The 26,385-nt window shown below is 38.3% G+C and overlaps 1 protein-coding gene across 1 annotated transcript in view; it reads left to right on the top strand.

Moving 5' to 3' along the window:
- Positions 1–26,385, top strand: part of myo15ab (myosin XVAb) — a 136,940-nt gene that overhangs the window by 71,041 nt on the left and 39,514 nt on the right. Inside the window, exons 41-51 of the mRNA XM_061984205.1 lie at positions 13,270–13,372; positions 13,452–13,520; positions 13,592–13,650; positions 13,723–14,058; positions 15,948–16,023; positions 16,157–16,252; positions 16,373–16,433; positions 17,611–17,704; positions 19,749–19,866; positions 20,054–20,169; positions 25,717–25,776. Coding sequence (XP_061840189.1) covers positions 13,270–13,372; positions 13,452–13,520; positions 13,592–13,650; positions 13,723–14,058; positions 15,948–16,023; positions 16,157–16,252; positions 16,373–16,433; positions 17,611–17,704; positions 19,749–19,866; positions 20,054–20,169; positions 25,717–25,776 — 1,188 coding nt within the window. The remainder of the gene's footprint in view (positions 1–13,269; positions 13,373–13,451; positions 13,521–13,591; positions 13,651–13,722; positions 14,059–15,947; positions 16,024–16,156; positions 16,253–16,372; positions 16,434–17,610; positions 17,705–19,748; positions 19,867–20,053; positions 20,170–25,716; positions 25,777–26,385) is intronic.

The following is a 26,385-nucleotide window of genomic DNA, read 5'->3' as shown; positions in this document are numbered from 1 at the left end:
CCCCCTCGCAACACTGATAAGGAACCAGTCGGTGTTGTATTTCACATTCCTGATAGTTTAAGACACTAAACAGACAATCTGAAGACAAAGAGAGACTGGTAGAATATACAAAGGAAAAGTACTAGATATAAAAACATGGCTATGAATAGAGAAATAACTCTTAAACATATATGCATCCTCCACACATGTTAACATTTTATGCTATCAATTTAGCACATTTAATTTGTTTGAACCTAGAAAATATGGCTTTTGACCATTGATGCCATCTTGGAAGTATGCTGACTTTTTTCGTGTTATCATGCTAAAAAAAATAGCATGCTTACGCTTTTTGCTAGTATTTTAGCAAATTTTATTTGTTTAAACCTAAAGATCATGGCCTTTGATAGTTGGTGCCATCATGATATTTGTTTTATGCTCTTAGTCAAATAAAATGTAATAAAAATAATAATAATAATAATAATAAAAAACTAACTCAGTGGCCAGTGGTTAGAGTGTCTGCCCTGATATCGGTAGGTTGTGAGTTCAAATCCATCCATCAAATCAAATCAAATCAACTTTATTTATAAAGCACATTTAAAATTTACCACAGGGGTAGCCAAAGTGCTGTACAATGGGCAGGTTAAAAGATAATACGAGTACCAAGCAAACACAACACAACACAAACAAAACACGATAAAAAATAAATAAATAAAATAGAATAAATAAAAACATAAAAACAGGTTCACAGCATGTGTATTATGGGGTGCCATTGCAGGATGGATATCACTCAGTGTTAAAAGCCATGGAATAAAAGTATGTTTTTAAGAGAGATTTAAAAACAGGAAGAGAGGAGGCTTGTCTAATACTCAGAGGTAGGTCGTTCCAGAGCTTGGGAGCAGCAGCGGCGAAAGCTCTGTCACCTCTAAGCTTCAGCCTTGTGTCAGGGACCGTCAACAGCAGCTGATCGGCATCCATTTTCTACCGCTTATTCCCTTCGGGGTCGCGGGGGGCGCTGGAGCCTATCTCAGCTACAATCGGGCGGAAGGCGGGGTACACCCTGGACAAGTCGCCAACTCATCACTGGAGTTCAAATCCCAGCCGAGTCATACCGAAGACTATAAAAATGGGACCCATTACCTCCCTGCTTGGCACTCAGCATCAAGGGTTGGAATTGGGGGTTAAATCACCAAAATGATTCCCGAGCACGGCTACCGCTGCTGCCAACTGCTCCCCTCACCTCCCAGGGGGTGAACAAGGGGATGGGTCAAATGCAGAGGACACATTTCACCACACCTAGTGTGTGTGTGACAATCATTGATACTTTAACTTAACTTTAACTAAAATGTTTTTTTTATGGCAAACATAAAATATGCAATATTTCCCCCCAAAAAATAGAATTTTTAACATGAAGTAATTGGAGTCTTGAATTGGTCCATAACATTGATTTTATGTAATTATTATTTTTTGAGCAATTATGATGTTTTAAAGAAAAAAACCAGCCAACCTTGGCAGGTTTGTGTTACTAGAGTCAACATTCCGTCGTTATATTTGACCTGTTTGCTCTTTTATGCCAGTAGTTTATGTTTTGTGGTGGGCCATTAAATCCTTACACTGCAGAAAGTCAGTGTTCAAAAACAAGAAAAAAAATACAAAAATGAGGGGTATTTTATTTGAACTAAGCAAAATTGTCTGCTAATAGAACAAGAAAATGTGGCTTGTCAAGACTTTCCAAAACAAGTAAAATTAGCTAACCTCAATGAACCAAAAATACCTTAAAATAAGTATATTCTCACTAATAACAAGTTCACTTTTCTTGGTAGAAAAAAAAAAAAAGAGACCTTTTTGCTAAATATGTTGAAAAATATTCTTAAATGAAGTAAATGCTCGTGCCATTATCTTGACATAATGATATGCACTCGGCATTACATTTCTTGAAACTTATACTAAAAACTAATTTATTGTTCTAAATGGAAAGGCAACAAGACAACCGCTTGTTACACTCGGGGTCTCCTAGCCGCTCAGGCAAATCATATGGTCTAAAAATGCATTTTTCCATCGACAACATGACATCATCGCGCTAAGCGCGTGCTCTTTCAGTCAATTAGTGCACATATATACAGCCTGGCCAAAAAAAAATTAATTGTAATTTTGAAGAATTTATCTGAATGTGCATGAACTTTTTCTGTTCGAAATTGTTATAAATGTTAAATGTTTAAATATTAACTGTCAGTTTACTGTACTGTGCCAACTGTACTACTATATGAGTACATATTTCATACTTGCCAACCCTCCCGGATTTTCCGGGAGACTACCGAAATTCAGCGCCTCTCCCGAAAACCTCCCGGGACAAATTGTCTCCCGAAAATCTCCCGAAATTCAGGCGGACCTGAGTAACGTGTCTACAGCCTGTTTTCACGTTCGCTTTCCCACAATATAACAGCGTGCCTGCCCAATCACGTTATAACTGTAGAATGATCGAGGGCGAGTTCTTGGTTTCTTATGTGGGTTTATTGTTAGGCAGTTTCATTAACGTCCTCCCAGCGCGGCAACAACACACAACAACAGCAGTCACGTTTTTCGTCTACCGTAAAGCAGTTCGTCTGCCGTAAACAGCAATGTTGTGACACTCTTAAACAGGACAATACTGCCATCTACTGTACATGCATATGTGACAATAACATCTACGGCTTTTAGAGAGTGCAGTGCACAACTGCGCACACAACAAGGAGATGAAGCAGAATGCATCATCAGAGAGGGTGTTCAGCATGGTTAGAATAATAGTGACAGAGAATAGAACAAGGATGGACAATTCAACCCTTAACTCAACAATGAGTAGATGAGTGTTATGTGTGTGTATATGTGTAAATAAATGAACACTGAATTTCAAGTATTTCTCTTATTTATATATATATATATATATATAATAATAAAAAAAATTTTTAAAAATAAAATAAAATTAAAAAAAAAATATATATATATATATATATAGCTAGAATTCACTGAAAGTCAAGTATATCTTATATATATATGTATATGAAATACTTGACTTGGTGAATTCTAGCTGTAAATATACTCCTCCCCTCTTAACCACGCCTCCAACCATGCCCCCCCTCCCGAAATCGGAGGTCTCTAGGTTGGCAAGTATGATATTTTGTATTGTTTCATTGAAAATAAAACAGCAAAGTCCATTTGGCTGTCATCTGTTTTAATTATGAGACACAATTGTGTCAAAGTCATGATTTTTTTTTTCATGTTTGAAGTAAGAAATGATTACTTTAAAAAAGTAGTTTTATTCTTGTGAGTGTTGATGACACAGCTTTGCAACAGTTGATATTCTAGTTTCAAGCATGTTTTACTCAATATAGGTCATCAAATCTCAGCAGCAAGCTGTAATATCTTACTGAGATCATTTAGGACCAAAATCCTTAAAACAAGTAAAACACTAACATAAAATCTGCTTAGTGAGAAGAATTATCTTATCAGACAGAAAATAAGCAAATATCACCCTTATTTGAGATATTTATTCTTACTTAGATTTCAGTTTTTGCAGTGTAGCTGCGGGCCACAAATGGCCCCCGGGCCTTACTTTGACGTGTTTTATCCTCTGTTGGAAGAGGTCAGTCATGCAAGAGGTCACCTGCAGGCAGAAGTGTGACCTTTGCTGCGACCACAGAACAGTCATGTTTTTGGCCGCGGAGGAGCGACTTGTCCTCGGGGCCTCGAGGCGTCGCATGTAAGCCGCGATATCGGATGTGGTCGACAGGAATCAGCGTGTATCAGATGTGTCGGACAGACCTCTCCCGGACCTATCGCGTTACCCAGTGACCGTAACTGTCAGAGGCACCAGATCGCCACGGTGATTTGCCAGCCGGGTAAGGCGCGGATCTTCTTACCCTCCTGACAAGCCCTCCGAATGAAGGGCCGACTTTTTAATGAGACATGGCCGACGAGTGGCCCCTCTTTTCAGGATTTATGGAGCTCATTTCTCATCTGCCCGAGGCCTTGCTTTGGTTCCGGACAAAGCCAAATGTCCTTGACCTGTCTCTCTAAGTAGCATGACATCATAGTTCGCAAAGTAACGCAAAAGACAACAGTGAAGGACACGTTAGTTCTTGTTTATACAGAAAAACTGCTCTGATTATTTTGGTCTCCTTACCACTTTTCACAATAAAAGTACAAAACCAGTGAAGTTGGCATGTTGTGTAAATGGTAAATAAAAACAGAATACAATAATTTGCTAATCCTTTTCAATTTATATTCAATTGAGTAGACTGCAAAGACAAGATACTTAACGTCCGAACTGAGAAATGTTGTTGTTTTTTGAAAATATTTGCTCATTTGGAATTTGATGCCTGCAACGTGTTTTAAAGAAGCTGGCACAAGTGGCAAAAAAGACTGATGCTAATCAAACACGTATTTGGAACATCCCAATTGGGAACAGGTGGGTGCCATGATTGGGTATAAAAGCAGCTTCCATGAAAGGCTCAGTCATTCACAAACAAGGATGGGGCGAGGGTCACCACTTTGTCAACAAATGCGTGAGAAAATCGTCAAACAGTATAAGAACAACATTTCTCAAACAGCTATTGCAAGGAATTTAGGGATTTCACCATCTACGGTCCGTAATATCATCAAAAGGTTCATAGAACCTGGAGAAATCACTGCACGTAAGCGATGATATTACGGACCTTCGATCCCTCAGGCGGTACTGCATAAAAAAGCCACATCAGTGTGTAAAGGATATCACCACATGGGCTCAGGAACACTTCAGAAAACCACAGTTTGTCGCTACATCTGTAAGTGCAAGTTAAAACTCTACTATGCAAAGCCAAAGCCATTTATCAACAACACCCAGAAACGCTGCCGGCTTCGTTGGGCCCAAGCTCATCTTAGATTGACTGATGCAAAGTGGAAAAGTGTTCCGTGGTCTGACATTTAAAATAGTTTTTGGAAACTGTGGACGTCGTGGAAGAGGAAAATAACCCTCTGGATTGTTATAGATGCAAAGTTGAAAAGCCAACATCTGTGATGGTATGGGGGTGTATTAGTGGCCAAGACATGGGTAACTTACACATCTGTGAAGGCGCCATTAATGCTGAAAGGTACATACAGGTTTTGGAGCAACTTATGTTGCCATCCAAGCAAAGTTATCATCAATCAATCAATCAATCTTTATTTATATAGCCCTAAATCACAAGTGTCTCAAAGGGCTGCACAAGCCACAACGACATCCTCGGTACAAAGCCCACATACGGGCAAGGAAAAACTCACCCCAGTGGGACGTCGATGTGAATGACTATGAGAAACCTTGGAGAGGACCGCATATGTGGGTAACCCCCCCCCTCTAGGGGAGACCGAAAGCAATGGATGTCGAGTGGGTCTGACATAATATTGTGAGAGTCCAGTCCATAGTGGATCCAACATAATAGTAAGAGTCCAGTCCATAGTGGGGCCAGCAGGACACCATCCCGAGCGGAGACGGGTCAGCAGCGTAGAGATGTTCCCAGCCGATGCACAGGCGAGCGGTCCACCCCGGGTCCCGACTCTGGACAGCCAGCACTTCATCCATGGCCACCGGACCTGTGCCCCCCCCCCCCCCCTCAAGGAAAAGGGGAGCAGAGGAGAAAAGAAAAGAAACGGCAGATCAACTGGTCCAACAGGGGGGCTATTTAAAGGCTAGAGTATACAAATGAGTTTTAAGATGGGACTTAAATGCTTCTACTGAGGTAGCATCTCTAATTGTTACCGGGAGGGCATTCCATAGTACTGGAGCCCGAATAGAAAACGCTCTATAGCCCGCAGACTTTTTTTGGGCTCTGGGAATCACTAATAAGCCGGAGTTCTTTGAACGCAGATTTCTTGCCGGGACATATGGTACAATACAATCGACAAGATAGGACGGAGCTAGACCGTGTAGTATTTTATACGTAAGCAGTAAAACCTTAAAGTCGCATCTTAAGTGCACAGGAAGCCAGTGCAGGTGAGCCAGTATAGGCGTAATATGATCAAACTTTCTTGTTCTTGTCAAAAGTCTAGCAGCCGCATTTTGTACCAACTGTAATTTTTTAATGCTAGACATAGGGAGACCCGAAAATAATACGTTACAGTAGTCGAGACGAGACGTAACGAACGCATGAATAATGATCTCAGCGTCGCTAGTGGATAAAATAGAACGAATTTTAGCGATATTACGGAGATGAAAGAAGGCCGTTTTAGTAACACTCTTAATGTGTGATTCAAACGAGAGAGTTGGGTCGAAGATAATACCCAGATTCTTTACTGATTCGCCTTGTGTAATTGTTTGGTTGTCAAATGTTAAGGTGGTATTATTAAATAAATGTCGGTGTTTAGCAGGACCGATAATCAGCATTTCCGTTTTCTTGGCGTTGAGTTGCAAGAAGTTAGCGGACATCCAATGTTTAATTTCATTAAGACACGCCTCCAGCTGACTACAATCCGGCGTGTTGGTCAGCCTTAGGGGCATGTAGAGTTGGGTGTCATCAGCATAGCAATGAAAGCTAACACCGTATTTGCGTATGATGTCGCCTAGCGGCAGCATGTAAATACTAAAGAATGCAGGGCCAAGAACCGAACCCTGAGGAACTCCGCACGTTACCTTAACATAGTCAGAGGTCACATTATTATGGGAGACGCATTGCATCCTGCTTATTTCAGCAAGACAATGCCAAGCCACGTGTTACATCAACGTGGCTTCATAGTAAAAAAAAGAGTGCGGGTACTAGACTGGCTTGCCTGTGGTCCAGACCTGTCTCCCATTGAAAATGTGTGGTGCATTATGAAGCCTAAAATACCACAACGGAGACTCTGGATTGTTGAACAACTTAAGCTGTACATCAAGCAAGAATGGGAAAGAATTCCACCTGAGAAGCTTAAAAAATGTGTCTCCTCAGTTCCCAAACGTTTACTGAGTGTTGTTAAAAGGAAAGGCCATGTAACACAGTGGTAAAAATGCCCCTGTGCCAATTTTTTTGCCATGTGTTGCTGCCATTAAATACTCTCGTTAAGGTACTTCGAAAAAAAAAAAAAATCTTGGATTTTTTTTCTAATTACCTTAACGAGACAGGCTAAAAAGCACCTCTTTTTACCTACTCTCGTTAGGGTACTTAGAAAAAAAAAAAAACTCATCCATCCCATGCATTTGAATGGGATTTTATTTTTTGGCTGGGATTTTTTCTAAGTACAAAAACGAGACAGGCTTAACTTTTCACCTACTTTTACCTTCTTTCGATTTTGTCGTTTTTTTCCTGGTCGACCAAAACACCACCATGACGTTAGTAGGTGCGCCATGTCTCGACAGGCTGAAATCACAGGGAATGTGTCTGAGTCAAAGTGAGCTAATTTAGGACACAATTATGGTGTTTTCCCCATTTTTTTCCCGGTCCTTTTTCAAACTGCACTTCAAGGACCTGAGTGACAGGGGCTCATGCAGACATCTGTGTCCCGGACACATTTTTTACCATTTCCTGTATGAATGAAATCCTGGAACTGATTCCACCCAGGTACTTAGGGCTTCCAGGACTTGAGCGACAGGGGCTCGGTCCGGAGCGCGTGTCCGCCTAGGGGGCGCTGTCCCGGACAAAAAAAATAAGTTAAATATCTTGTCTTTTTTTCTTTTTTTTTTTCTTTTTTTCTTTTTTTTATTAAATCAACAGAGAAAAAAATCACACGATACCCTTTCAACTAGTGCATCAACCCCAAAAAAAAAACTCCCTCCCCCATTCACACTCATACACACCCACTCACACAAAAGGGGTTGTTTCTTTCTGCTATCAATATTCTGGTTCCCACAACATGGACAACACTTCTGCAAGGGACACAACACAGTCCCTGAAGCACATTTGATTGTTTGTGCTGCTGGTCCACTAACATTTTCATTTAATTACTTTTTTTTTCTTTTCTCCCTTATGTAATTATTTTTATATTGTTTTACTTTCCTTTTTATCCAAGAAAATATTTATTTATCTTATCTATTAAAAAAAAAAAAGGAAAAAAAGGACCTTATCTTCACCAGACCTGGTTGTAAATGAAATTAGCTTCGTTTAAAGTTTTTTTTTTTTTTAAAACAGGTCCAGTCCAGATAATGTCCAAGTCGGGTCCAGCAACACACACCTTCATTCATGTACACTGAGAAGAAAAAAAAAAGAAGAAAAAAAACAGAAAATTTTGGAACACAACAGATTGCATATAATCTATAAACAAAATTACATTTTCAAAACAAAAACAAAAAAAACAAAAAAAAATGTATGTACAGTCCAGCTTATGTTCAGGTCACTAAAAATTATGGAATACAACAACAGATAGCATATAATCCATAAACATAATTACACTTTCAACATAAGCCTTTGAGGACTTCCCATCTTTTTCTATGCCTCTTGGCATCATTATCGTTTTCAACCATGTAACTTTCTAAAGTTAAAAAATACTGAATAAATGTTTTAAAGAAAGTAATACTAAGTGAATATCTGTTTTTGGCCTTAAAAATAAACCTTTTACCGAGTAATATAATTAAATTGATTAAATCATGATTGTCAATGAACTCTCCCAAAATAACAGAAACCACATCAAGCTTCATAAACAAACCAATCCTTAAACACATTTTTTCAACTTCCACCCAAAAGGAAGACACAATATGACAATACCAAAACAAATGCAGGGTGGATTCAGACTCCTGACAACAAAATCGGCAGTCATCTGACTCTGTCATATTCCATAATTTTAACATTTTTCCCGTGGGTAAGAAGTTATAAATAATTTTAATTTGAAAATAACGATTTTGCACATCAATAGTAGTTTTATAGATTAGTTTGAATGTGGCATCCCACGGCAACGGGCAGTCAAAAAAGTCCTCCCATTTTCCAAATGTGTTGTATGGGGCAGCCTTCAAAGATTTCTTTATTAAATAAAACTTATATATTTTTCTATTTATTTTAGTTCCTTTTTGCCAACTCGAATTTCTTATTAGAGGTTTACAAACTAATAATTTAGTAGTTCCATAATTAATTATTTGTTTCCATCTTTTCCCAATGACTCCAGTTAGTTGATTAAATGAAAAGCTTGAACAAGCATCACCATACATAGTTCTAAATTCACCATACTTCATAATCTTACCATTCTCATTTATAATATCATTGACAAAAATGATTCCTCTTTCAAACATATTTTTCCAAAAGAAAGGCTTTTCATCTATTACAATATTAGAGTTCATCCATATTATAAATATCTTGTCTTTGCAGTCTATTCAATTGAATATAAGTTGAAAAGGATTTGCAAATCATTGTATTCTGTTTTTATTTACGATTTACACAACGTGCCAACTTCACTGGTTCTGGGTTTTGTATATCCACCAGACTATAAGATGCTTTATTGGTCATAGCTCCCAAAAAAGTACAACAAAAATTGTCCACAGTCAACCGGTCCAGGAAACAGAAACATAAATATGACAGGAGCAGACAAGACCGGGAGGTCTGATGGATGGTCACATGGACAGAGCCCTGTAAAAGATAGGCAAAGGGGGAAAAAAAGAGGAGAGAGGAGGGAGAGAGAAAAAGGCCAATTCCAAAGGGCAGTTTGGGACTCGGGGGGGAAAAAACCTTAGCAAACATAAGCACACCCATCCATCTTCTCCCGCTTATCCGAGGTCAGTTGCTTCACGCTCCCCCCGGGGCACCCGGAGGTGTTCCCAGGCCCGCTGGGGGACTAAGGCTACGTTCACACTGCAGAGAAGGGACGTCCAATTCGGATTGTTTTGTCAAAGCCAATCTTTTTATGTACCGTATTTTCTGGACCATGAGCGGGTCTAGTCAGGTCTATTTTCATACAAAAGGCGCATTAAAGGAGTTATATGTTTTATTTATTTTTTCAAAATATAAAACACTACTTGTGGTCTACATAACATGTAATGGTGGTTCTTTGGTCAAAATGTTGCATAGATGTTTTACAGATCATCTTCAAGCCGCTCTCTGACAGTCGCTTCAGGATGCACCGTTTTGTGGGCGGTCTTATTTGCGTGGCTCACCTTCGACGGCGTCATCTTTGTTGTAGCAGTGTAGCGTGCAAGGACGGGAGTGGAAGAAGTGTCAAAAGATGGAGCGAACTGTTTTAATGACATTCACACTTTACTTAAATAAATAACGGAGCAGCATCTCCTCAGCCGGAAACAACCACACCGGAAATGTGTCTCGTGAAAAACCGTCCGACAGGAACTCTCTGATAACTAAAGTTCCTTGGGTGAATAATGTAAAGTCACTACACCGGTATGTTTTACTGCTTTCATGGCGAGTTTACTGACAGATATAAGTAAGAACTTTACACTACTTTATATTAGAAATGGCAACAGCGGAGGATGAATGTCCCATAACTACTCAGTGACCTAGTGGTTAGAGCGTCCGCCCTGAGATCGCTAGGTTGTGAGTTCAAACCCCGGCCGAGTCATACCAAAGACTATAAAAATGGGACCCATTACCTCCCTGCTTGGCACTCAGCATCAAGGGTTGGAATTGGGGGTTAAATCACCCAAAATGATTCCCGGGCGAGGCCACTGCTGCCGCTCACTGCTCCCCTCACCTCCCAGTGGGTGATCAAGGATTATGGGTCAAATGCAGGGAATAATTTCGCCACTCAGGTGTGTGTGTGACAGTCATTGGTACTTAACAAGAAGATAGAGAAAAAGAAGAAGCTTATCAACTACTCAAATATTTACCCTTAATTAGTAATCTTGCTTTTAATTTTAATTGTATTCAATAATTATATCTAACCTACTAACAGTTTACAACCTTGTCAAATGATATGAAAGCATGTGTTCATCGCAAAGATTATTATCAAGGCTTAGGTCAGACTGATTACAAAAATAAATACTAATGAAATATATTGAAATAGAAGGGACACGTAAAACCGACAGATGTCCAATAATGGCTTTTTTGCCGATATCTTATATTCCGATATTGTCCAACTCTTAATTACTGATTCCGATATCAACCGATACCGATATATACAGTCGTGGAATTAACACATTATTATGTCTAATTTTGTTGTGATGCCCTGCTGGATGCATTAAACAATGTAACAAGGTTTTCCGAAATAAATCAACTCAAGTTATGGAAAAAAAAATGCCAACATGGCACTGCCATATTTATTATTAAAGTCACAAAGTGCATTATTTTTTTTAACATGCCTCAAAACAGCAGCTTGGAATTTTGGACATGCTCTCCCTGAGAGAGCATGAGGAGGTTGAGGTGGGCGGGGGGTAAGGTGTAGCGCAGGGTATATATTGTAGCGTCCCGGAAGAGTTAGTGCTGCAAGGGCTTCTGGGTATTTGTTCTGTTGTGTTTATGTTGTGTTACAGTGCGGATGTTCTCCCGAAATGTGTTTGTCATTCTTGTTTGGTGTGGGTGCGCATATTTGTAACAGTGTTAAAGTTGTTTATACGGCCACCCTCGGTGTGACCTGTATGGCTGTTGACCAAGAATGCTTGCATTCACTTGTGTGTGTGAAAAGCCGTAGATATTATGTGACTGGGCCGGCACGCAAAGGTAGTGCCTTTAAGGTTTATTGGCGCTCTGTACTTCTCCCTACGTCCGTGTACACAGCGGCGTTTTAAAAAGTCATAAATTGTACTTTTTGAAACCGATACCGATAATTTTGAAACCGATACCGAAAATATTTCCGATATTACATTTTAAAGCATTTATCGGCAGTCTGATATTATCGGACATCTCTAGTAAAAACTGATTAAAAATGTACATTTACCTACAATTATGCAGTGTATCCATTTAAAAGTACCGATGTGGTACCAAAAATGTAAGGACACCCATCCCGAGTTAGCAGCACCGTTTGGGATTAGAAGTGAACGTACTGTACGTCAACCTCCACAAAAACATTTGCATCCTGCATCCTCCCTCCCACTCCACGTGCCCGGTGGATTCCCCACAGCATTTCCAGATACACCACTTCCATTTTATCCCCTTTCATTATTTATCGCCCTTGTGCTTCTCCAAAGCTCTCCCCCAAGTATATCTGACAATGTTTAATTCATGGCGCGCGCTCGTAGACGGGACCGTGCAGGGTTTGAACCTCTTGTGGGCGCTCTGACCGACAAACACTTTTTCCGGCAACTTCCACGTGACGGCGCAAGTTGTCCTGAATGAGATGCGACCAAACATCACTGCTGTCCAAACATCATATTTCTTCTTCCTGTAATAGATTTAAATGGGTGTAATTTTGATTTTTTTTTTTTATGGTGCAAGGACATTTTTCATAATGTCCACAAAGTTCAGTGAGCAGGTTGTGTTATGTGTGAACATGTGTGTTGACATTTTGTGTGATTTTTTTTTTTAGATTATAATTTATTTTTTCGACATGACTAGGGAAGGTTGTTTGCGTTGGGTCATATAAGTAATATAATTGTACATCAAGAGTATGTGAATGTTTGACTTTTACCTTGGCCACGTCTGTGACAACCCCTTTAAAGTTTTGTAATCAATCAGAAATAGCAAGCAGCTAAAATGCACCAAACATGGATAAGTGTGGAGAGTGTTTTGCATTTTCACCATCATGCTTTGTAATGTATTTAAATGGGTGTAATTTAGATATTTTTTTATCGTGCATGGATGTCCACAAAATTCAGTGAGCACTTTGTGTTGGTTGGGGTTTTTTTTTGTTTAATTTGTTTGTTTTTTTGCACCATGACTAGGAAAGGTTGTTTGCATTGGGTCATATAAGTAATATAATTGTAGATGAAGAGTATGTGAATGTTTGACTTTTACCTTGGCCACGTCTGTGACAACCCCTTTAAAGTTTTGTAATCAATCAGAAATAGCAAGCAACTAAAATGCACCAAACATGGATAAGTGTGGAGAGTGTTTTGCATTTTCACCATCATGCTTTGTAATGTATTTAAATGGGTGTAATTTAGATATTTTTTTATCGTGCATGGATGTCCACAAAATTCAGTGAGTATTTTGTGTTGGTTGGGGTTTTTTTTGTTTAGTTTGTTTTTTTGCTAGGGAAGGTTGTTTGCATTGAGTCATATAATTAATACTGCTCCACTTCCTTTCGATGTGTAATTAAACGTCATTGACCTAAAATAGTCACAATCTGCCAAACTCTTAATATCAATGCAAACTCCCTGTGCTTAAGATTTTTTATGACGTCTTGGCCGTAGTTCGGACACCCCTGATGTTGACAATGCTTTTAAAAACAAAAGAAAGTTAGTTTTTTTTAGATTTTCTGGGATTTTTTCCCCTTGTTCTTAACACACATTGTCTCTGACAGGAAGTGGACTCTGCTGCCCTCCTCTCCAGCAGGATGAAGGGCGCCGGAGGAGTCGGCTGGCACGACCCAGACCAGTCCGGCGGCCCCCCACCTCCACCTGGCGGTAAGACTCCCAACACACACCCGGAAACCGTCTGAAAGTGTGACCATGTGGCACAAGTGTGGTGTATTTGTGTCTGCAGCTGTGCGGGTCCTTCCTGTGGGAGCTGTGATGTCACCTCGCGTTGCGGCCGTCGCCCCCGTCACCCCTGGTTGGTGCAAAGAGAAACCTGAGAGATGTGCTCAGACGCAAACATGTCTCCTCTGTTGTCCCCTCCCCCAGATGTCCAGCAGGCGGTCCTGGCCCGGCAGCAGCAGATAAACCAGCAGGCCGCCATCATGGTGATGTGATGCACGCCGGTTGTGAGTCGGTGTCCCCCGGACCGGACCTCACCGTCTTTGTGCTCCACTCAGGCGCAGCAGTCCATGTCCAGCCCCCCGACCTCACCCGTCACAAGCCCGCCCACCAGCCCTCAGCTCCAGCATCCGCCCAGCCCATACGCCGCCGTGCCTCCGAGTCCCTACGCCAACATCCCGCCCAGCCCGTACGCCAACTTCACGCCATCGCCCTACGGCGCCGTCAGCCTCCCGTCCAGTCCCTACCCACCTCCCTCGGCGACTAATACTCCATTGCAGCCTCCGGGTCAACCCGCGCCAGAGGGCCCGACGCGGCCCAAGGACCCAGAGATGAGCCCCGCTGGAACCGACAGAACTGGGTCGACGCCGCCGGAGGCTAGTCCGCCCACGCAGGTCAGGAAGCATGTGTGTTGTGAGCATGTTGCGTCAACGCCCCAGTCTATCAAAGTTTTCTGTTTTTGCAGACAAATAAAAGTTTGCATCTTTTTTAGCTATCAAGTTAATTTGTTCAAAGCACTTTTATTTATAGCACATTAAATTATTTAATAAATAATTGTATTAATCAATAAAGCAATCAAATTAATAAAAACAAATATATATATTATAATTAAAAACAAAATGTTTATATTAAAATAATTTATTAGTATATACACATTTCAATTGTATTGTATTTGCATAGTGTCCAGACTACAGGGACACCATGTAGATTTATTATTATATTCTAATATTTGATCATAATATTCTGCAGGATGTCTGCATTAGGGGAAAAACGTTACATTTAATTGATAATCAATTTAATCATTAAATAAGAAATTGCTGAAAAATAATCACAACTTAACATAATTATTGAAAGAATAAATAAATAAATTTATTTAATTGTAATTATTTTACAATTAAATCAATTTACAAATGTGTATAAAGTTGCATCTTTTTACAGTAATTTTAAAAGCCTTTTTGTGCAATGAAATTGTTTCTATTTTTGTTCATTACTAATATTGTATCATATTTTTCTACTGGAAATATAATATAAATATTATAAATAAAAGTCAACATTTAATTATTCATCAATTATTAGAAATTTAATGAATTACTAAAACATAATTTCAACTAAATAACTTTTGAAAATATTTATTGAATGAAATCATTCATATTTTTTTAAATATTTGAATAATTTTACAAATCAAAAGTTAGCATCTTTTTTAACTATCAATTACATTTTTGCAAAGTACTTTTATTTCTAATGTTTTGTTATATTATTCTCTATGGTGTATCTAAAGTCTGGAAATATAATTTACATATATCGCATTTAAAATTCTTAGATTTGATTAACTCAATAATGAATTACTAAAACAGAATTGCAACTTTATGTTTAATGAATAAATAAATTGTTTAAAATAATTACAGTTAAATCATTTTACAAATTTGCATCTTTTTAAAAACATTTTTGTGCAACAAAAGTTGTTTCTGTTTATGTCCATTTCTAATATTGTATCTTATTTTTCTACAGGAAATATAGTATGCATTTAATAAAGACAAAAAGATCAATTGAATTATTATTCAATTATTTAAAAAAAATACTAAAATAATTCATTACTAAAAACAGAATTAAATTATTTTTGAAAATATTCACTGAATGAAATCATTAATAGTTTAAAAATACTTCAATAATTTTACAAATTAAAACACTGACTGAAAACAGAAAGTAGGCATCAAATTTGCAGTATTTATTAAAAACCTTTTGTGTCCAATGAAATTTGTTTCTGTTAATTTCTAATGTTTATCATGTTATTCTACACATTTTTTAATACACACAATAATTTATTTAATACATCGTTTTATTAATTAATAAAAAAATCTAATTAATAAAATATATATATATATATATATATATATTCATTTTAATTAAAAACAAAATGTTTATATTTAAATAATTTATTAGTATATACACATTTCAATTGCATTTTATTTGCATAGTGTTCAGATTACAGGGACACCATCATTTTAATTTGATAAATACTAATTTTATATATACATATTTTTAGAATAGTCGTTTTTGCGTTACAATCAACACTATATGTTTTTTATTTTGATTGTATTTGTCATTAGTCATGTTTAAAAGTAGTAAAACAGTCAGTTCTACTGTTTTTTAAGTCACATTTCTTTTTATTTGAGTGACATCAACTGTCGTATCTGTTGTAACGTGATCAAAGTCACATTAACAATGATAGAGGTCATATTTTAGAGCCTGTTTATGATGTCAGTCTGTCTGTGTGTGTCCACAGTCGAATAAAGACAGCGTTCCTCGGAGGAAAGCACCAACAATTCCTACAAACAAGGACAAACCTGCCAAAACTTTTGGTAAGAAAGCAGTTTGACTTAACTTGGTTTATGTGTGTGTTACTTAATATTCATGTGTGTGTGTGTGTGTGTGTGTGTGTGTGCGCGTGGGCGTGTGTGTGCGCGCGCGTTTGTATGTGCGTGTGTGAGTCAGCCCCAGTGCCCACGTCTGCGCCGCCCCCTGCCGGTGAGATGGTGAAGTACTCCCCTCGGCCAGCAGAGCATCTTGTGCCCAGCCACGACATTCAAGGTAAAACTTGTTGTTAAACGTGAAAGGAAAAACAAAATACCCAGAAATAATCACAATAATAAAATATTGTGAGTGATTGTGTTATATTTTCTAATGATTTATGGGGTTTTTTTTTTCCAGAAATTATCAGGCGATACAACTCCCCACCTCCACCAATGGAGCCACTCCCACCTGGGAAAAGGTAATGGTCCAAATGAAAACATTCATATTATGGAGAGTCAAATGGGACAAAATCAATTTGTGAATACATATTTAAATAATTACTTAAATGTGTCACTAATTCATTATAATCGGAATTGAATACGCAAATGTGTTATTAAATTTAGAATTTAATTAATTTGGTTATTTAATAATTTAGTTAATTATTTCAATAATTTAATAATTATTTAAATGGTAAATAACTTATTAAATATTTAAGTAATTATTTCAATAAGTTGATTAATGAAACATTTGTGTTTGTGTATATATGTATATATATATGTGTGTGTATGTATATACTGTATATAAATATGTATGTATGTATATATACAGTACATATATAGTATATATGTATATATAGATACAGTATATGTGTTTATATATATATATATATATATATATATATATATGTATGTATGTATGTATGTATGTATGTATGTATGTATATATATATATGTATATATATATGTATATATATATGTATGTGTGGGGGAAAAAATCACAAGACTATTTCATCTCTACAGGCCTGTTTCATGAGGGGGGTACCCTCAATCGTCAGGAGATTGAGGGTACCCCCCTCATGAAACAGGCCTGTAGAGATGAAATAGTCTTGTGATTTTTTTCCCCACACATACATATATTGCGCTCTACTATGGTATCGAGCACTATTTTTTGGATAACCTTATTAAGATATATATATATATATATATATATATATATATATAGTCGAGGTTTCTGTGGTATATCTGTTATACAGTGCTCAATACCAGGGTAGAGCGAAATATAAGTTTGGTCAGAAAAAAAACATAAAATCCCCTGACGAGTAGGGAAACCTGCGAAACAGGCTTGTAGGGATGATATAGCCTCTGTGTTTTTTCCTGACCTAGTGTGTGTGTGTATGTATATATATATATATGTGTATATATATATATATATATATATATATATATATATATATATATATATATATATATATATATATATATATGTATGTATATATATATATATATGTATATATATATATATATATATATATATATATATATATATATATATATATATATATACTGTGTATGTATGTAGAACCCTCCATCTCACATAACAATAAGTACAAAGTGTGATTGAAATGTACGCTTTGTGTGGCGGATGAATGTGATTAGGAGACCAGAGGGTAAATTCAAGAAGAAACAAACACCTCGTGATGAAGCGTTACAGATCCTAAAGCCTCAGATGAACAACCCTCCTGCTCCACAGGTGAGTGCAGAATGTTTTGGATTGGTTCCGACACTTTAAAGAAATGTCCAGAGAATGCTGAGGTCTTTTCAGTGTTTATTTGAGATTTCAAATAGCATTAAGTTACAGAGAAGCAAGTGTACGCTGCTAATAGAAGAAGGAAGAGCGAGCGAGAGAGAGAGAGACAATGAAAAACTTCCAGATCTTTATATTTGCCTTGGGAATGTGAGAACATGGAGAAGGGGTTGGGCGAAGTGGCCCGCTTTTGGAAGAAAGGAGGATGAGCAAAAATCTGATTATGAACAGGGATGTTTTGGTTACACATTGGGAAAGGCAGTAATACAGCATCAATCACAAAATAAACCTATTTAGAAAGTAACCTTTGGCCAAAAGACAAATACATTATAAATTAGTGATCTACAGCATCACAACAGTCCTCTGGGCGGTGTAGCGCGTAAGAAGAACCAAGCGGAGCTATCTCTGCAAGGTACGAGGAATTTAGCAGGGGGCTAAAAAAAGACTTGTATCTTTAGACAAAAAACGGCCCAGACAGTTAAGGCGAAGGCACGTAAGAAGCACTTTGACTGAAATTGTTGTTAGACAGGAGATAACCGTGAATTGCGGACTATAAGCCGCTATTTTTTTTCCTACGCTTTGAACCCTGCGTCTTATAAAGGATTGCAGCTTATTTGGGGATTTTTTTAAATGTTTTGTGTTCAAAAAATAGTTTTCATTAAACACAACTCGAGACACTAAAAAGGTGCGTTGTTGTTTCTGCTATGGCGCCATCTTTTGGGCGAGATGAACGTCAACAGTATTACCTTTCGTTTAGTGCTTTGAACCACACATACAAGTGCTGTTCCGTCTTCTAGTCGTCCATAGCGTTTCTACTCGTATGGATTCTTCATTCATCACCCCAAGCCACGTTTGCAAGTTTTACAATACAACTAAAACAATTCTTACTTACTAAATCGTCCCATGTGTGATGTCTGTAGGACTGTTTACATGCATATTTGTACGTACTATCGTAACATAATCAAGCTGGCGTTGTTAGCATTAGCTAATATGCTAACACAATTGCGAGTGTACAGTATGTGTTAGCATTATTAACTTACAATGGCATTCTTTTTTGTATTTTTTCGGTTTCACAAATACCTCAGTAAATTCACCAAAACATCACTGTGGCGTTATTGAGTCTGTTTAGCTGACTGGAGCGCTAGCTTCAGCAGTTAGTGGGTCCATGACGACGACTTCTGTTTTGTTTGGTCAGCCGTTTTACTGCCGCGTTACAGGAAACAATAAAGGTATATAAATGAACATTTACAAAATCTTTCGTACCAGTATATATCTGCGGCTTATAGTCCGATGTGGCTAATATATGAAAAACTACTTCTTCTTTTTTTTTAATTCAGTGGGTGCGGCTTATACTAAACGTACTAAAACGTAAATTTTGCCACAACAACCCACACACTCATGCAGGTAAAAACCATGATTATCAGGTTCAAACTCTGATGACATCTATTAAACAAGACAAGAGGCAAAGAATTAAACAGAGACAGCATTCAATTTGGACTCAATTTTGAGGCTGTACACTGTACAGTATCTCAGCACGCTCTGGCGAAAGATTATACTCCTCCTTCTTTATTTGACTTTCTCAGACCACCTAACCACCCCTGCTTCCAGAGGGAAGTGGTTCGTAAACAGCGTTGCCTTTGGTTACCGAACAGTTCAAAAGGAGAGGTCGTAAAATAGTTCAAAAAGACGTTTGTAAACCAGTTCAAAAAGGAGGTTCAAAAAGAGGTCGTCTGGAAATTGGGCAGATCCTGTCTTCTCTCCGCTTTGAAGTTCTTGGGTTAGAACAATATACTTCTGTTGATTACTATACATGAAAGAAGACAGAGAAGCCTTCATGTGGCTTTCCCCCTTACACAGTGGAGTTTTACAAGCCTTCTTCTTGGTAGGATTTAAAGACAGCTTTTGTCTTCTCACCGGGCACTCAAATGTAACACAACGTTTTTGTGATCATTTAGAAACAATTATTCTAACAATGATGATTCCTGTGCAGCCTAAACGTCCAGAGGCTCCGCCTCCTTCTGCCCCTGTGATGAAGGAGACCACTTCGAAACCCACCAGGAGCACCAAGACCCGAGCGCCAGGTCGTCCGGTTCCGGTCCCCCCACCAGGTCCTGACACTGACACACACACACCTTCACAATATAGAACCAAAACAATAGTTCAGAATGTGAGATCTTGGAACATTTCGGATATTTTGCCCACTAATTCAGTTCAAACTACCACAAGCAAACCAAGATTCTTGTCCCGTGACCCGGAAACAGTTTTATAAAAGCTTGTGTTGGAACTGGTTTGCAGTGTCTCGAGAGTTGCCTGTGGAAGCGGAGAACATTCAGACTCAACTGCACCAGAGCACCAACGAGGAACACTACACCTACACCAACGTTCCCTGGAGACTTTACCTCAGGAAAGAGGTGCTCGGTCCACTCTTACACCAGGGCTTTTCTTATTATAATCATTATTATTATTAAAAACCGTAGTGGGAAATATTTTCGTATTTTCAAAAGGTTCAAAAGTTGGACCCCCTTATCATTTCAAATATTTAATTAATCGCATTTTGTTCATAGGTAACTCAAAATGAATCATGATTAATCGCAGATTGATATAGTTTTTCATCATCATGAGTGTACTCTAGAACAGTGTTTTTCAACCTTTTTTAAACCAAGGCTCATTTTTTTCATTGAAAAAATCCTGAGGCACACCACAAGCAGAAATTATTAAAAACCGAAACTCAGTAGCCGATAGTCGTTCTCGCAATTGTTGGATATGAATTTAAACCATAACCAAGCATGCATCACTATAGCTCTTGTCTCAAAGTAGGTGTACTGTCACGACCTGTCACATCACGCCATGACTTATTTTGAGTGTTTTTGTGTTTTTCTGCGGGTAGGGTTTTAGTCTTTATCTTGCGCTCCTATTTTGGTGTTTTTTCCTGTTTTTTTGGTGTTTTCCTGTTGCAGTTTCGTGTCTTCCTTGAACGCTATTCTCCACACCCGCTTTGTTTTCGCAATCCAGACTGTTTAAGTTGTGCGGACGTTTTCCTTCTGTGTAGGGACATTGTTGATTGTCATGTCATGTACGGATGTACAAACCCCATTTCCATATGAGTTGGGAAATTGTGTTAGATGTAAATATAAACGGAATACAATGATTTGCAAATCCTTTTCAACCCATATTCAGTTGAATATGCTACAAAGACAACATATTTGATGTTCAAACTGATAAACATTTTTTTTTTTGCAAATAATCATTAACTTTAGAATTTGATGCCAGCAACACGTGACAAAGAAGTTGGGAAAGGTGGCAAAAAAGACTGATAAAGTTGAGGAATGCTCATCAAACACTTATTTGGAACATCCCACAGGTGAACAGGCAAATTGGGAACAGGTGGGTGCCATGATTGGGTGTACAAGTAGATTCCGTGAAATGCTCAGTCATTCACAAACAAGGATGGGGCGAGGGTCACCACTTTGTCAACAAATGCGTGAGCAAATTGTTGAACAGTTTAAGAAAAACCTTTCTCAACCAGCTATTGCAAGGAATTTAGGGATTTCACCATCTACGGTCCGTAATATCACCAAAGGGTTCAGAGAATCTGGAGAAATCACTGCACGTAAGCAGCTAAGCCCGTGACCTTCGATCCCTCAGGCTGTACTGCATCAAAAAGCGACATCAGTGTGTAAAGGATATCACCACATGGGCTCAGGAACACTTCAGAAACCCACTGTCAGTAACTACAGTTGGTCGCTACATCTGTAAGTGCAAGTTAAAACTCTCCTATGCAAGGCGAAAACAGTTGATCAACAACACCCAGAAACGCCGTCGGCTTCGCTGGGCCTGAGCTCATCTAAGATGGACTGATACAAAGTGGAAAAGTGTTCTGTGGTCTGACAAGTCCACATTTCAAATTGTTTTTGGAAACTGTGGACGTCGTGTCCTCCGGACCAAAGAGGAAAAGAACCATCCGGATTGTTATAGGCGCAAAGTGTAAAAGCCAGCATCTGTGATGGTATGGGGGTGTATTAGTGCCCAAGACATGGGTAACTTACACATCTGTGAAGGCGCCATTAATGCTGAAAGGTACATACAGGTTTTGGAGCAACATATGTTGCCAATCCAAGCAACATTACCATGGACGCCCCTGCTTATTTCAGCAAGACAATGCCAAGCCACGTGTTACATCAACGTGGCTTCATAGTAAAAGAGTGTGGGTACTAGACTGGCCTGCCTGTAGTCCAGACCTGTCTCCCATTGAAAATGTGTGGTGCATTATGAAGCCTAAAATACCACAACGCAGACCCCCGGACTGTTGAACAACTTAAGCTGTACATCAAGCAAGAATGGGAAAGAATTCCACCTGAGAAGCTTAAAAAATGTGTCCCCTCAGTTCCCAAATGTTTACTGAGTGTTGTTAAAAGGAAAGGCCATGTAACACAGTGGTGAACATGCCCTTTCCCAACTACTTTGGCACGTGTTGCAGCCATGAAATCCTAAGTTAATTATTATTTGCAAAAAAAAATAAAGTTTATGAGTTTGAACATCAAATATGTTGTCTTTGTAGTGCATTCAATTGAGTATGGGTTGAAAATGATTTGCAAATCATTGTATTCCGTTTATATTTACATCTATCACAATTTCCCAACTCATATGGAAACAGGGTTTGTACTTTGTGGACGCCGTCTCTGCTCCACACACTGTAAGTCTTTGCTGTCGTCCAGCATTTTGTTTACTTTGCAGCCAGTTCAGTTTTAGTTTTGTTTTGCATAGCCATTCCTAAGCTTCAATGCCTTTTCTTTTTGGTTTAAGCATAAGATACCTTATTACCTGCACACTGCTTCCCGCTGTCGTCTGCATATTCTGATCACGACGCGACGTGTTCCCGACATGTACAAAGCAATTAGCTCCTGGCTGCCACCTACTGATATGGAAGAGTATTACACGGTTACTCTACCGAGCTCTAGACAGTACAGACACTCAACAACGGCACATTATTTACGGATTATAATTACTTGTGTGCAAAAAATATTTTTAACCCAATTAGGTGAAATTACTTTATCTCCCACGACACACCAGACTGTATTTGCACAGTGGTTAAAAAACACTGCTCTAGACATTTTCAAGTTTTTAATACCATGACTGGATAATTAATTTTAACAAAATGTTTTTTTTTTTCAACGTTATGCTTTTTTAAACAGCTCAACACAAAAAGGACATGAACAATACAATATAATAACAATGAAAAAATTACCTGCAGTGCGTTGGTGTCTTGCCAAATTGTGTATTTTGTAGGAATACAGAATTTGTATTCCTGCTGTAGGAGCACTTGCATTCAGAGGAGGAGCTACGCCATGTTGAGAGAGCAGTTTCACGCATTAATAACATGAAATGTGGATTGTCACAATCAGGCTTTGATTTTCCAAGATGTTTGGTAATTGTCAGGTTCAAACACTGATGACATCTATTAATCAGACAAGAAGCAAGGATTCATGCAGAGACAGAGTTCAATTTAGCTCATGAGGAGACACGTGTTTTGGGCTGTATTCTAGTTACAGATCCAAACTATGTTCTAAAACTCCAGCCCGCGTGCTTCCTCTATTTATTTGGAAGGTCCCTGGTTACATCACTGAAGCTGTCGCTGAGGGAAGGGGGTAATCTCGACAGCTCCAGTTAGACACAATATATGATTATACAAAAATGCAAATGTATTGACGCTGGTGATATCGCCTTGTCTCTGCTCTGTCTGCGTCACGGCGGTGTTCGGCCTTGGCAGTCAGCAGGCCGAGTATGGACACAACACTGATAGAGACGGCTGGCAATCTTTTGGATTGCCAGCTTTGCACAGATACAAAAATCTAACTTGAGCACAATAGCTAATAACTATAGCAACAGACTTTAAGCATACTAAAGTTGTGTGATAACTTTACACATAAGTATTCTAACAATAATGTAATCTGTGATATTTTGTCCTGAATAAATCTGTGTTGCCAAGTGATTAGTATTTCTAATCGGATTACCGTATTTTTCGGAGTATAAGTCGCACCGGAGTATAAGTCGCACCTGCCGAAAATGCATAATAAAGATGGAAAAAAACATATATAAATCGCACTGGAACCTGGCCAAACTATGAAAAAAACTGCGACTTATAGTCCGAAAAATACGGTAATTACATTTTTTAAATAGGATTAATCATAATTAAACCCAAATATTTGGACACAAGTGCAATTTTACTGTCAGAATGTCATACAGGAACATATTTTTTAAATGTTTTATTTGAATGCACGTTATTTATTTGTTCATAACTTGTATCTAAAGTCCAGTCCGGGTGTATTTCGCAGTGAAATTTGCCAGCGGAGTCACTGCACTCATCTCTGGACTGATCAAACTTTATTACATTTTTTTATTGCCCTAAGATTCACCCAAGGGTTGTACGGTATCCCGGTACTAACAAATTAAAAAACAGGTACTACACTGCCATTAAAAATACCGGTATTTTTTTTTTTCATCAACATGAGGCGCGCCATGGTGAAATTGCTGGCCTACGAGCCGCGGCGCGTTTTAGTCAACGTGCACACACACGCGCAGCACTTGCAAGCAGAAACATGTGAAGACAGAGGATGGAGAATGGAGGTATTTTGGCTTTAAACCTAGCTATAAAGGTGGAGCTATAAACACTGAAGCACCGCTTGCAGAGCGGTACTTTAAAATATCGCGAGTTAGTAGATAACCTCACTCCTTAGTGTTTTAGCTACTTCTAAATCACTAATCCTCGCCTCCATGGCGACAAATAAAGTAGGTTTCTTACAAGTATCATCCCTGCAGGACGAGGAATAGCTAACTATGCTTCACTACACACTGTAGAAGGATACAATAGCTAACAGCAAGCTAGCGCTCCTCAATGTAAACAAGACGGTGGTTCCATACAAATATAGATTGTAATGATACCAAGTACAAGAGCGTATCTCGTCGATACTACAATGATTACATCAATTGTCAGGTTCAAACATCGATGACATCTATTAAAACAGACAAGAAGCAAGGAAATAAACAGAGACAGGATTAAATTTTGCTCAATTTGAGGAAAAACGTGTCAACCTGTAACCTAAAAAAGGTTCACGTCTCCTCTTTTATTTGGATATTCCCTGTTTACACAACAACAGCTGTTTCTAAAGGTATGTAAACAGCCCTTGTTTTTGGTCACATTAACACAAAAGAAAAAGATGCCTCGGCTTGGACTGGTCCTGGATCGAGCTTGGGCAGGTCTTGGATGACAGTAGATAACCCCTCCCGTCTCCTCCCATCGTACACAGCGGAATTTTCCAAGCCTTTGGCTTGGTGCAACAAAGACAGCTTTCGTCTGTTCACTGGGAACCCAGAGAACGGAAACATTTCTGATAATTTACATACAATTTTTCTGACATCAATAATTTTTATTATCACAAATTTAATTTAATATTGTTTTTATTGTTTATCAATTCAATATGGTACTGCATATGTCAGCAGACAAATTAGGAGCCTTTGTTTACTCACTTACTAGTAAAAGACAAGTTGTTTTGTATGTTTACTATTTTATTTAATGACAAAATTGTTCTTGGATTGCAATAAGAAACAAATGATGAATGTATCATAAGATTTCCTGTTAAAATAAAGCCATTAATGACATTTATTTGTGGTCACCTTTATTTTGAAAGTATCGAAAAGTATCAAAATAGGTTTTGGTATCAAAATATCGGTATCGGACAACCCTAATTCACACTCCTAGTAGAAAGTCGTAAAACAGGATTTTTAATGCTTTAACTATGAAAATACTAGATTATAAATAAGAATGACTACTTTGCGGATATTGGGGTGCAGAAGCAATTAACGGCTATAAAGGAGGGAGGAATATAGAGTATGTTTTACTGCATGGAAGCAATAATCTTCATGATACTTGATCACCAGCTGAAAGTTTGTGTATTTTGCAGGTGTTTTACCCCAAAGACAACTTCAACAGCCCGCTGGTGTTGGACCTCATTTTCAAACAGGTGACTGAAAATACACGTCATCAAATATGTTTATACCATAATAACCACATTATTGCCTCAGAGACTTACAGCGGAACAAAAAGGAAATATAACGGCGTCATACAACTTGGTACTTGGCACATGCTAACTGTTAACAATTGCTGACTTTTTTTTTAGTTATTTAGCTCATTTCGCAGACGTTATAAAATGTGGTACGTGACACATGCTAACGTGTTTTCTAACTGTGCAACCGGTACACCCCCGTAAAATAACTTGGTACATGACATATGCTAACTGTTAGCATGCTAACATTTTTAGTTTTAGCCAATTTTGCCTTTGCACACCTCGGAGTCAAATTTGTTTATGAAAACGACAACTAAAATGCACGTTACAATCAAACAGCTGTCGTGTAAAAAGTGCAATACTTACAGTATTAACGCTTTTTAGGGCACTACAAAAAACACACCATAAACTATACCAGGGGTGTCAAAACATATTGCCCTGGGGGCTGTATTGGGCTAAAAATATTTTGTCGTGGGCCGAAAGCTGACTGTACATATTATGTTAATATAATGGATGTATAATCAATAATTAACATAATCTGATATTAATTATTATTAAAAGTTATTA

Source organism: Nerophis lumbriciformis, linkage group LG25 (assembly GCF_033978685.3).
Source record: "Nerophis lumbriciformis linkage group LG25, RoL_Nlum_v2.1, whole genome shotgun sequence".
Classification (NCBI taxonomy): domain Eukaryota; kingdom Metazoa; phylum Chordata; class Actinopteri; order Syngnathiformes; family Syngnathidae; genus Nerophis; species Nerophis lumbriciformis.
This window is presented reverse-complemented; position numbering and strand designations above follow the sequence as displayed.